General features: G+C 31.3%; 1 protein-coding gene across 2 annotated transcripts; it reads left to right on the top strand.

The window, feature by feature from the left end:
- The first annotated feature begins 903 nt into the window (after window positions 1-903).
- On the top strand, window positions 904-4,037 carry LOC107862747 (UPF0426 protein At1g28150, chloroplastic). 2 transcript variants are annotated; one of them, XM_047409618.1, is made up of 4 exons: window positions 905-1,101; window positions 1,192-1,335; window positions 3,255-3,335; window positions 3,690-4,037. In XM_047409618.1, the coding sequence occupies exons 1-4, from the start codon at window positions 1,051-1,053 to the stop codon at window positions 3,870-3,872; spliced, it is 459 nt and encodes a 152-aa protein (XP_047265574.1). In that variant the 5' UTR covers window positions 905-1,050; the 3' UTR covers window positions 3,873-4,037. The 2 variants fall into 2 exon arrangements, with proteins under 2 accessions (XP_016563882.1, XP_047265574.1); XM_016708396.2 differs by lacking the exon at window positions 3,255-3,335 and having other exon boundaries at window positions 904-1,101.
- The last annotated feature ends 8,006 nt before the right edge of the window (window positions 4,038-12,043 follow it).

The following is a 12,043-nucleotide window of genomic DNA, read 5'->3' as shown; positions in this document are numbered from 1 at the left end:
AATCTTGGCCCTTATAAAGTAATTATAAAAATTCCAATTAATTCTGAGAAAAATGTATCTTCAATCTTCATATATCAGAAGCTAATTATGTATCTCGATAGATTCAAAATCAAAAAAAATATATCGAAAGCTAATTATGTATCTTTACAAAGGAAAAATATATTTTCATTGAATGCATTAGGAGCTAATTATATATCTCGACAGATTTAAAATGATTTTCAGTGATTATGTAAAATGACAAATTTTTTCGTAATTAAGCTTTAAACTGTGGAGATTTATATTATCTGACCTTTTTTTGGGTGGGGGTGGGGGGTGGATGGGGGCGAGGAGGGAGATACCACATGACCAATTTTAAAACAAATAGCTCAAGTTTGACATTTTACCAAAAAATAGTCAGTCAACTAGTTTATTTTCACATTATAGCCATCCTAATTTGGAACATTTTGGCCTATATAGTTCAGATACAGTTTATATACCATATTGATATAGTCCATATACAATACTGATACAGTTTCCAACTTGAGTCATTTAGTCTTTTTCTAAAAATATTCAATTTTTTTTGCTATAATTTTTTTAACTGAAAAACATTCTATTTTTTTCTTTTAAATAATTATTAAATATAATTATATAAAAATAGTATAATTGTTATAAAAATATGTATGTATATGAGATATATGTATAGAAATTGTATAATTCTATCAAATATGTATATATATTAAATATGTATAGAAAGTGTATACAAATTATATAATTCTAATATAAAATATGTAAAAACTCTATAATTATTGTATAAATTATGTATTAAAACTATATAATTTTCATATAAAATATTTATATGTATAATATATGTATTAAAATTGTATAGAATAAGCCAATAAATTAAAATGTCTGGAAAATGAAATTTGAATTTAGACATTTTCGTGTAATTAATTGTCTTATTTTTTATTTTTTTTTGGAGAAACAAGCTAGTCCGTTACATCCATTATAGGCGGACATCTAGTTGGCTTTTGGGCTCGGTCGAGCCGGATTTGAGCCAATAGTTGGAAGAAGATGTCGTCTATGGTTCTGATTTCTGCAGCGGCAGCAGCTTCTTGTTCTACAGTTACTTAATTTCATTGTCACTCTCCACTGTACTGTTACTGTTTGCTTCTTGTTAATTCTGCTGACTCATATTCATTTTTCCGTCTACAGACGAAATGGAAAGCTGCCGTATTTGGTAAACGATTACCTTGTCGAACATCACCGTTATCAGCAACTGCTAAGCCTTTTGGTTTTCGTGTCAATGCGTTTTTCTTCAATCCCTTCCAAGAACCCATTCTCAAACAAGCTGTCAAGGTAATTTCTATAAACCTATAAATCTAAAGGTAATTCCTGTAGTGTTCTTTCTGTTATCATGAAGATTCCAGTTCCGCCAGGAGTACGAAATGGTGCTGTATGTTCACAACCAAAAAAAGGGGGATTTTTGCAATTGTTTAGAGAAGTTCTTAGTTAATTCGTTTCATACAAGATGCTATCATATCTGCTTCTTAGAAAATTGTAATTAAAGCTAGTTAATTTGTTTGTGTTGTTTTAACTTGACTTGGATTTTAAGAAAATAGTGAGACTTTTGAATCTTGTAGTCTTAAACTAAAGATATGCGAAATGTATCAAAATGTTCTTTAATCTTATGGTATTAAACATGTCATGTGGGAAGTTAGAATTAGATAGTTGCCAAAATGGACATTCTTTTTTAAACAGATTAAAAAAGAAAGTAAGGCAAACAAATTGAAAATGAGGGAAAATTGTTTTGAGCCTTACACGACGGTTAGTATTACTGGTGAGTGGTGGGCATTACTTGTGTAGGTCAATATTTTTGGTGCCCGGATTGGAGTGGAGGAAGGGTGTTCCTACTGTTAATATCTTCTGTAGTGAAAGATATAGGAGCTCATCCTGGTTGGTTAGCTTTATGTAATTCTTAATGGAACATCCTAGAAGTTCCAAGCGTACTCGTGGGTATCAGAATTCCGAGTGAGCTGCTTAACTTATGTTCATTTCTACTCGGAACTCCAGAATACCAAGGTTGTTCACTTTTATTATATAGTTCTCCAGTTTAGCAGTATTTGACATGGTGTAGTATGTGGTTGCTACCAAGATGAGGTGTATGCTGCCGAGCTAGTTTATTGCTTAGCTCCTCTGAACAACAAAGAAACCTAAGGCTCGGTGTGCTTGGTTACTGGATTGAAATCCTTAACCAGAAAGTAAGAACACAATGCAGAGTGCATACACCGAAATCCATGACAGAAGCTGTTGAACTCTTCAGCTCTGCTGGGAAAGTTAGAAACTCTAGAAAGACAATTCTGATGGACATATCGCCTCATTAAGGAACTCTAATCATAATAAGCAGAAGTTAGATTAATTCCGAAATGTTGATTTTCAGGCTTAATTTTTTCCTTAAAGCTCAACATGATTGGAAAAATTTGAGACATTTGATTAGTAGTTATGCTTAAGTATTTCTTCTGCTACTAGAGCCTTTTTTTTTATGTGAGATGATGCAGTTCTTATTGAGTTGTTATTGTTCCCATCTCATGTTGTTCTCTTCTTAGTGCCCTTCAAAATCTGACAGGTGCATCTGCTGGGAAGTTGAGATAATGACATCGTGCTGATTTTCATTAGTATTATAAAAATTCTAGAAGTCCAGTCCCACAATGACTTTTCTAAAGTTATGCCCATGTTACTTTATTGAAGAGTTCCACACTGCCTTGTAACTAAATCATCTGATGTCACTAGTTTGTGCCAGTGGTGTCACTGTTAAGCTTTTGTGTTGTTCTCATATCTAGAAGGCTCTGAATCATACTATTTTGATAGCTAATGACATCTGTGCTTATTGATACAAGTAGATTTTGCATCATATGATATCACACAAACAATATGAATGGCATTTTACATTATTATCACAGTTTCAAATTAAGTTAAAAAGCTTGCGTGTTCTTGCTGATGGTTGGTAGTTTGTATGGCATCTCTGTGTGTGTGTGTGTGTGTGGGGGGGGGGGGGGGGGGGAAGCGAAGAGAGAAGGAAAAACTGTAACAGAATAAAATCGTAAGAGCAAAAGTAGAGGAGGAAAGGTTCTTTTGTATTACTTGGCCATCTAAACATGGTAGCAAACTACTATATCTCCCCAGACCATTCAAGAAATAAAAGTTCTCTGTCTTCAATATTTTCTTTGAGCCAATATCAAATCTAATGTTTCTGCTATTCTAATACTAAAATTCAATAGGGCTCGGTAGTGGAAGAAAAGCTAGAGCATGGTGAGGAAACTCGAGTCAACTTTGTGAAAATCATCTCTTTGGAGGAGAAGGTTATCTTTTGGAGGCTTAGATCATTTCTCCGTGTTCATTGTGGGACTAAATAGCCTACTACCTAGTTGAATTTACTGTCATTTTCCTACATCAAAGGTAGTTGCACAAATCCATGTATACACTCTTTCACAGAAGGGGATGCCAGTAAAGAGTGGGGAAGCTGGACTGTATGATGTTACGAAAAATAAAAAACAAAAAGAAGATTATGCATTTAAGATTTGATGCTCTAAATTTATGTCTGTTTCTACATTACGGATGATGATCAGGTCTTTAATTGCCTGGAAAATCCCATGTGTTAGACACTTGTTCTGTCGAGCTTTCTCATTTGGGAACTTTTCCCCCAAAATATGCAGGAACCTGTTGCCTTTGCGGGAGGGATATTTGCTGGGCTTCTAAGACTTGATTTGAATGAAGATCCTCTGAAGGAATGGGTTGCTAGAACAGTTGAGGCCTCAGGAGTTACAGCTGAAGAAATTGAGGCCAGTGATGACCAAGCAGAGGAGGACACCACCCCACAACAGATAGAAATTGAATGACTCGTCTTTTCCTTCTTCCCGCATTGACACTACTCTTGTAAAAATACAATATTTAAGGAAATTACGAAATCTACTGAAACATGAACATACATTTCTATTGTTCTGCTGCTCCTTTCCACGAACACTGGAATCTGGAGCTAGAAAGGAGATTATCTCTTCAATTTATCTCTCTTCCCTGTAGCAGATGAGGCGAAGAACACCGTAAACGCCTTGCATTTTTCATACTTGCTTCACTTTCTGTAACTTTAACCACACAACAAATTTATTCCACTCTGCTGTAGTAGATTTATTAGAAAAATTAAATGATTTTGCACCCTTAATAGCTAGTGGAAAATGCTCTGAGAAATAAGGGATCCACAGCACTGGCCTCTATTTGTGCCATTTTGGGATAATCCACTCCCTATTTGTCCAAGTATACCTAACTCCCTGTTGTTTTAAGTTGAGCCATATTTGTATTTACCATCAAATTATTAAAACTGCTTCTTGGACTACATTCCCATTGATTCTGTCATTTCTTGCCCTTAGTTTCTTCATTATCTTTTTGGAGGCAAGCATAAATGTCCTTTTTTTCCTTGCTGAAACTGGACAGAATCCACTGACAGTATTCATGATCTTAATTTCCTAGAGAATAATATAAAATTTGTAACAATGTTCTGTCATCCTAAAGAAAAGAAAGGATAAATAATGAAAGTCGATGACATATCGGAATAGTCTCGACACTTAAAATGAGAGGCGGAACCACAATTTCTACTGGTAGAGTTTAAAATCTAAAGAAAAACTTACCAAGCGAGGGAGGTTTAACATCTATAATATATACATAAAAATCATTTTAATCATGTATTAATAGCATAACAAACCTTCTATTACTAAGTTGGCTCCGCCTCTATATAAAAAGTGGGATTGCTCTATTTTTAATTAGAGATATTGTGTTCACGCATTGTGTATAAAAATTTTATTTTTTTCGTCGGGAATGAAGCCCCTAAATGGCCGCATAGTACGCTATTTAAATTAGTTAGAACTTTAATTTGAATGCCAAATACTGAATAGGAACCCATCACCTAAAAGGAAAAAAAAGAAAGAAATAGTAGTCTGCATGCACTTGCGCTATTATTTGTCTAGTGAATTGTGGCATTTAAGGTGTGCATCGGTCAGTTCAATTTGATTTTATGTGTTATTGATTCAATTTATCAATTTTCGATTTTTAAATATGTAAAATCAATAACCAATCAATAAGATATTTTCTTATCGGTTTTGATTTATCGATTTTTGGTCCTCAACAGCTCGATTTTCATTTTAACCAATAAGAAAATATTTATAGAATAGAAATAGTAACAACTAACATAAAAAACGAAACCTTAGTTACCACCAAAATCTTACGCAATGCATTTTAGTTTACAAAAATCTTCAAACTTGAACTGAATGTTAGTTTGGAAAAAAATTGAATCCTAATTGTTGGAAGCTATAAATGCTTCAAGCTTTTCAATACGATAATAACCGAGTTTTATATTGTGCATTTATTGCCCTGAATAGGTTAATACTTTATGATTCACTGAATTATGAATAAGTAGTGCATATAATATATATATAGAGAGAAAGATATATATATATAACATAAAAGATTTATATATATAACATAAATAGGGATATAAAACAATAATTTAGTGTATCTCCAATCGATAACCCAGTAAGCTAAAACCATAACCGAACTATTTACCCAATAATTTTTTTTATAAAACCAATAAGAAACCGTTAATCCAATTACCCAATAACATTTTTATCGATTCGATTTATCGGTTGGTTCGATTTTTGCACACCCCTAATCTTAATTGAATGAACATAAAATAACTTGTCCCACGAACCCAAATTCTACTCTTTCTCCTGAAGCGACTGTTCAATGTTTCAAGTTGAGATTTTAAAGATGTTAGTAATACAATATTTTTCTATAGAAGGTTCCATATATCAAAAAATATACTCCCTTCCTCTCATTTTACTTGTCTCAAATTGGATGGTACAACAATTAAGAAGAATAATAAATAATATGGCTAGTTTATCAAAGTACTCTTATTAAATGATACTTATATTTTAATTTAAAAAAAAAAAGTAATTAACGTAAAGGGTAAAACATGGAAAGAAAAATTTGTCTTATCTTGATAAGTAAAATGAGATAAGTAAAATGAGACATCAACTTAACCAATTTGAGACAGGTAAAATGGGACGGAGGGAGTATAAACCTACTTTAACGTAAAAAAAAAAAATTTAACTTAAAAAATGAGAAGTGTCCAAATCGCACGTACTCTTTATGTTGTTAGCTGGCGAATAAAAATGCGTAACCATTGTAGTATAGGATTTGACAAAGGCAATTTCTTTGAGGTTCCGATGAAAACAAGATACTATTATGGAACCAATCTTAAATAACAGGTGGCTAGCAATCACCAAAAGTTTTGTAAAGTGATTAATTTTTATTCTTCATTCTTAATTAAAGATAATAAGTTCTATGAAAATATCTTTGACTAAAAATATTTTAGCTCTCACAGTAAAACTTTTTTGATGTTAATGTACATTAGTCAAATTCAAGTGCAGTATACCAAACTAAAAACAAGAAGAAACAGGTGGCAAGGTGGTAGGAGGTAAAAATAGAAAAAGACAGGGAGTTGAAGTGTCACATACAGAGAACAATTCATAGCCCATGGGGTTTTGTAGTAAACCAGATCAGTCTTAGCTGTGCTTGGGAAACAAATCAATAATCTCCTGTGGGCCTCTCCTAGCCCCCACCCCACTTCCCAATGCCATCTTAAATGCTGTAGTAATTTCAGTACTATCATGTGCTGTCTTACAGCTTGTGCTTGCATGATTTCTTACTAGAGAACTTGTTACCTATTGTATATTGCATCATATTTAGTACTACTCCCTCCTCCGTTCCACAATAATTATTGAATTTTCACACATATGTTAAAGAAAAAAAGTAAAGATATAAAACTATTATATTTTTTTATTTTTATTCTTTTTAAATTTCAAAACTTTAATAATGATACATCACTCACAATGCATATTTAATATAGGATAAATTTAAAAAAAAAAATCAACATTTACCTTAAATTGGGAATCATTCACTTATTTTAAACATTAAAAAATACTTCAATAATTCACTTATTGTGAAACGGAAGAAGTATTATTTTGAATATAATAATATTTATTTCAAATATTATTTAAATTTTCTTATATCGCATTGTTAAATTTATTGTCATATAATGGTGAAATATTTTATATTTGGCATTATATAATAGTATTAGAAAATGACACATCTATAATGTCATATTTGTGTATATTGGAGTTTGAAATTAGTTTAGAATGGAAAAGAGAAATGTGAAGAGAATTTGGATAATTATAATAATTGGCCAACGGTATTCAAGATTTATCATGATAGTTAACTTTTCATTCAGAGAGTAACGCTTCTTTCTCGCCAACCGAACACCATCTTGACATCAACATGTTTTCTTATTTAATCATTCCCATCTTCTTTTGTTATTACTACCAACTTCGCTTATAATTTCTTTTATAATTAAATCAACTCAATATCTTATGATATTGATCGGAGCTTGAAATGTTAATAAAGTTGTAGTTATATAATCAAGGGATTAGAATTTAACTAGTGAAATTAAACCTTCATAAAAATGCAAAATAAATTATGTATAATAAATCTTTATGGTTGAATACTTTTTCGAATATAATGAAAGTTTTAGTACACTAAACTATTTTTGCTCCCCTCAATATCTTATGGTTTAAATATAGGTTTCAAAAATTATAGAAAAAAAAATACTACTACATCTGTTTCAAAAAGAATGACTTAGTTTAACTTGACACGGAGTTTAAGAAAATAAAGAAGACTTTTAAATTTTTGGTCTTAAATTAAAAATATAACAAATGTATCAAAATATTCTTCAATCCTGTGGTCTTAAGCATGCATGTGGAAAATTAAAAGTAAAAAATTGCTAAAAAGGAAAAGAAGTCATTCTTTTTTAAACAAACTAAATAGAAAAGTAGATTTTTTTTTAAAAAAACAATTTTATTGATAAACGAGGTGGTTACAAATCAGTTCCCCCTTAATTCTTCTCTCGATTTTCGATCTCTTTACGAATATTCCATGATTTTGTGGAATCTCATTTTTCGATCTCTTTACGAAATCTCGTTTTTCGATCTCTCTATGAATATCCCATGATTTTGTGAGATATTGGAGATCCCGATCTTTTTAATATTTATGGAATATTCAAGATGTCTGTTTCAGGAATATGTTACCCTTTAAATAGTGGGATATGCCTGTTTCAGGGAATATGTTATCCAGACAAAATTTAGGGTAGGGTAAAGTAGTTTCCTAAAATTCTAACAGAATTTGGATTCTTGTTGAAAAGTCCACAAATTTTAGATGTCTACATCTACATTTCAAAAAATTAATCAAAATTTATATTTTAGAATATCACATAAATAAAAACAAAAAAGATAAGTATTATAAATGTATTTATATTATAGTGAATATCTATCAAGATCTAATAAGATCTAGTTGATATCTGTTAGGATTTGAAGTATCTGACTTTTAGTCAGAAACTAGGAGTATTTTTCCCTATAAATAAAGGAGTTTTGTTCATTGTATTCTCAATCTGAGGATCTCTCATCCCCGAGAGAAGAAATAAGAATCACTCTCTCTCTATTTTCTCTACTCTTCTTCTTTATTCTTTATTAGTTTATAGCACGTTATCAGCCCGAGACTCTGCCAAACAAGGTGAGATTATAAATCTGAAGGATTTTAAGGTTAGTAATTCTTTATGTTATATTTCTTTTGCTACTATTAATATAATTATTATTGGATTTGAGGAAAAATAATTGGTTTGAAACCATTTATATTTTAAATTTATTCTTCAAGAACAATATTATCAAAAATGATGATAATATGTTGGGTTCAAGTCCCATCGATTCATGTTTAAGACACTTTTATATGGATAAGATGTTGAGTTTGAATCGTAATACGTCATATTGATAATATTAAGATGGTTAAGACAAAATAATTGGTGTTTAATGAAAAATCATGAAATTCGATCTATTGAATATGCTCCATTCCATGAAGTGAATATGGTAGTAATATATGATAAGTCTGAAATATGACAACTTATTTCATTCTTGAGGTGTATGTGGTAGCAGTGCATAATATGTCTGAAAGAAGACGAAGCGATTGAATGCACGAATATATGCGTGGAGGGACAATATGATAATGATCATAAAAAATGATGATATTTTCACATGCTTATATGATTATAAGATATATTAGAGAAAAATTCCCTACGTCATATGTATGCCTCGATTTGCTTCTGAAGTAGCAAAATCTTGAAAGAGGTTATAATCTATCATAATTTGATAGGCTTAAGGCACGATTATATTCCATTCCTGGGGAATGAGAAACTTATTAATGCAAATGTGTACTTGATTGTGATTGTATCACAACTCACCTCCAAAAGAGGTTGAATAATTTTGAAATCTACTTCTGAAGTAGTAAATCTGAAATTTATTTATATACTAGTAAATCTGAAATTTACTAAAGCAAAAACACATATCATGGTAAACTTGGAGTTTACTAGATTAAAAGTTCATAAGTTTACATGAACGATTGCGATATTACGAAGATGTGCATACTGAGTATTGAACATATATTGAAGAATTAGAAACTTCTTCATGAACTTTAATGTTGCTTGTTCTCATGATAAATTGGTTGGACCAACTAATTTTGGGATTGGATCCCTCAAAATCTGAAAAAGAATAAAAGGTGAATAAGGGCGCATTCACCTATCACATGATATGTTGAAAAGATGCATCAATAAGCTGATCACATGTACATCCATGGTCAACCTACGTTTGACATTCATAAAGTTACTTGTTCAATATAAATTGAGCATAATTTTCAGAATGTGTAATCAAGATAATTCATCTTGATGATGATGGTTTAGCATTAAATGTCTTCCATAAATAGTTGAACCATTACTAATGAGAACGAAGTTTCATGTATTGGTATGAAATATGATATATGCATACAATAGCACTTGTATGCATTAGACCAGTATATTATGATTATTTTTTCCCTATCAATTGGTTCAAGGTCAGGAACCAACTATTTCATCTAATAATTTTGATGTGCGGTATGCGATTAATAAATATATCATGATGCACAAAGATGGATTTCTCAAAGAAGATGGAGGATGTATATTAGTTTTCCTAACATAAGGGAAAGATTATAAGCAGTTATAAAATATGTTAGGAATTATCATCAGATCCTCATTCAAAAGATAATTCAAGTCAAATGCCAAAAGCATCTCATATTTAGCTGCAAGTGCTCATATTTTATGTCCTTAAAGGATAAAGTCTATGCATGCTTGAAGTATGATAGATCAATCGATTCCAAGAAATAATCCTTGAAAAAGATAAGGAGCAAATAATCATGATAAGAAGGCAATGTGCTCTTGAAGAGCTTACAACATAACACTTCATGAAACCTTATGAGAGGTTTAAGTATCTGAAAATAATGAAGTGATGAGATCTCAAAATGTTATGTCACATTGTGAATCGATACAACACAATAAATCGTCGACGGTATCTTTGACATAATATTGGCGCAATATTGTAACAGATTATGAGGATCTGAATTCTACGTTAATTTAAGCATGCCGACGTAGAAATATTTATCAAGTGACCTGAAAGGATGCATTTTGGTAAGCGTAAAACTTATTTAATTTGCAGTCCAGACACTTGAAGATGTCACACTTGACATGTTGGATATTGTTACTTGACAAATATCCATATGAAAATCCCTAAAGGATTCAAAATGCATGAAACATATAAAGTTTCTGGGAAACTTTTTATTATCCTCATAAGATGTAATTTGATGATTTGAGTATCATTGAAACTTTTGGAGAGTTTTCAAAAGCAATAGAATATTTGCTTAAATGAGAAACATGCAAAAATTGAATAAGGATCCATTCCGACCTCAAGAAAAGAATGAGGAACTCCTTGGTTATGAAGTACCACATCTTAGTGCAGTTGATGCACTAATGTATCTTGCAAATACTACAAGGCCTGATATAACATTTTTTTTAGTTAATTTGTTAGCAAGTTTACAGTTCCGATCTTATTGGTCATGTTGATTTTGGGTACTTATATGACCTACATAAATCTCGATCTCAATATAGGTTGTGTGTTCATATGTGGTGGTACTGTAATATCTTGGAGATATACAAAGCAGTCTATCGTAGCCATTTCATCGAATCATGCTGAGATAATAGCTATTCACGAAGCAAGCCGAGAATGTGTATGGTTGAGGTCCATGATATATCTCATTCGAGAACAATATGGTGTGAAATATGACAATCTACCCATAATTTTATATGGAGATAATGCATCTTGCATAGCACATCTTAATGGAGGATTCATAAAAGGAGATAGAACGAAGTACACTTCATTAAAGCTTTTCTACATACATGAGCTACAAAGGAATGGTGATGTCAACGTGCAACAGATTCGTTATAGTGAAAATGTGGCTGATTTATTCACCAAGTCTTATCCAATTACAACTTTTAAGAAGATGGTGCATAAAATCAGGATCCAACGGTTCAAGGATGTTCTCATTAGGGAAAGTTAATACGTGTTGTACTCCTTGTCCCTTATGAGGCTTTGTCCCACTGGATTTTACTTGTAAGATTTTTAATGAGGCAGCCAATATATATTTATTAGAGATGTGTACTCTTTTTCCTTCACTTGATTTTTTTCCTACTATTTTTTTTCTAGTAAGGTATTAACGAGACATATAATCTATCTAGACATTCAAGGGAGAATATTATAAATGTATTTACATTATAGTGAATGTCTATCGATCTAGTTGATATCTATCAAGATTAGAAGTATGAGTATTTTTTCCTATAAATAAAAGGAGTATTTTTTCCTATAAATAAAAGGACTTTATTCATTATATTCTCAATCTGATAATCTCTCATCCCTCAAGAAAAGAAATAAATATCACTCTCTTTATTCTCTCTACTCTTCTTTTATATTCTTTCTTGTTTTATAATAATACGAAAGTTGACCTTTATATTTCCAACTCGATCACATAAAATGCACATGAGTTATTACTCATTATA

Source organism: Capsicum annuum, chromosome 3 (genome assembly GCF_002878395.1).
Source record: "Capsicum annuum cultivar UCD-10X-F1 chromosome 3, UCD10Xv1.1, whole genome shotgun sequence".
NCBI lineage: Eukaryota > Viridiplantae > Streptophyta > Magnoliopsida > Solanales > Solanaceae > Capsicum > Capsicum annuum.
This window is presented reverse-complemented; position numbering and strand designations above follow the sequence as displayed.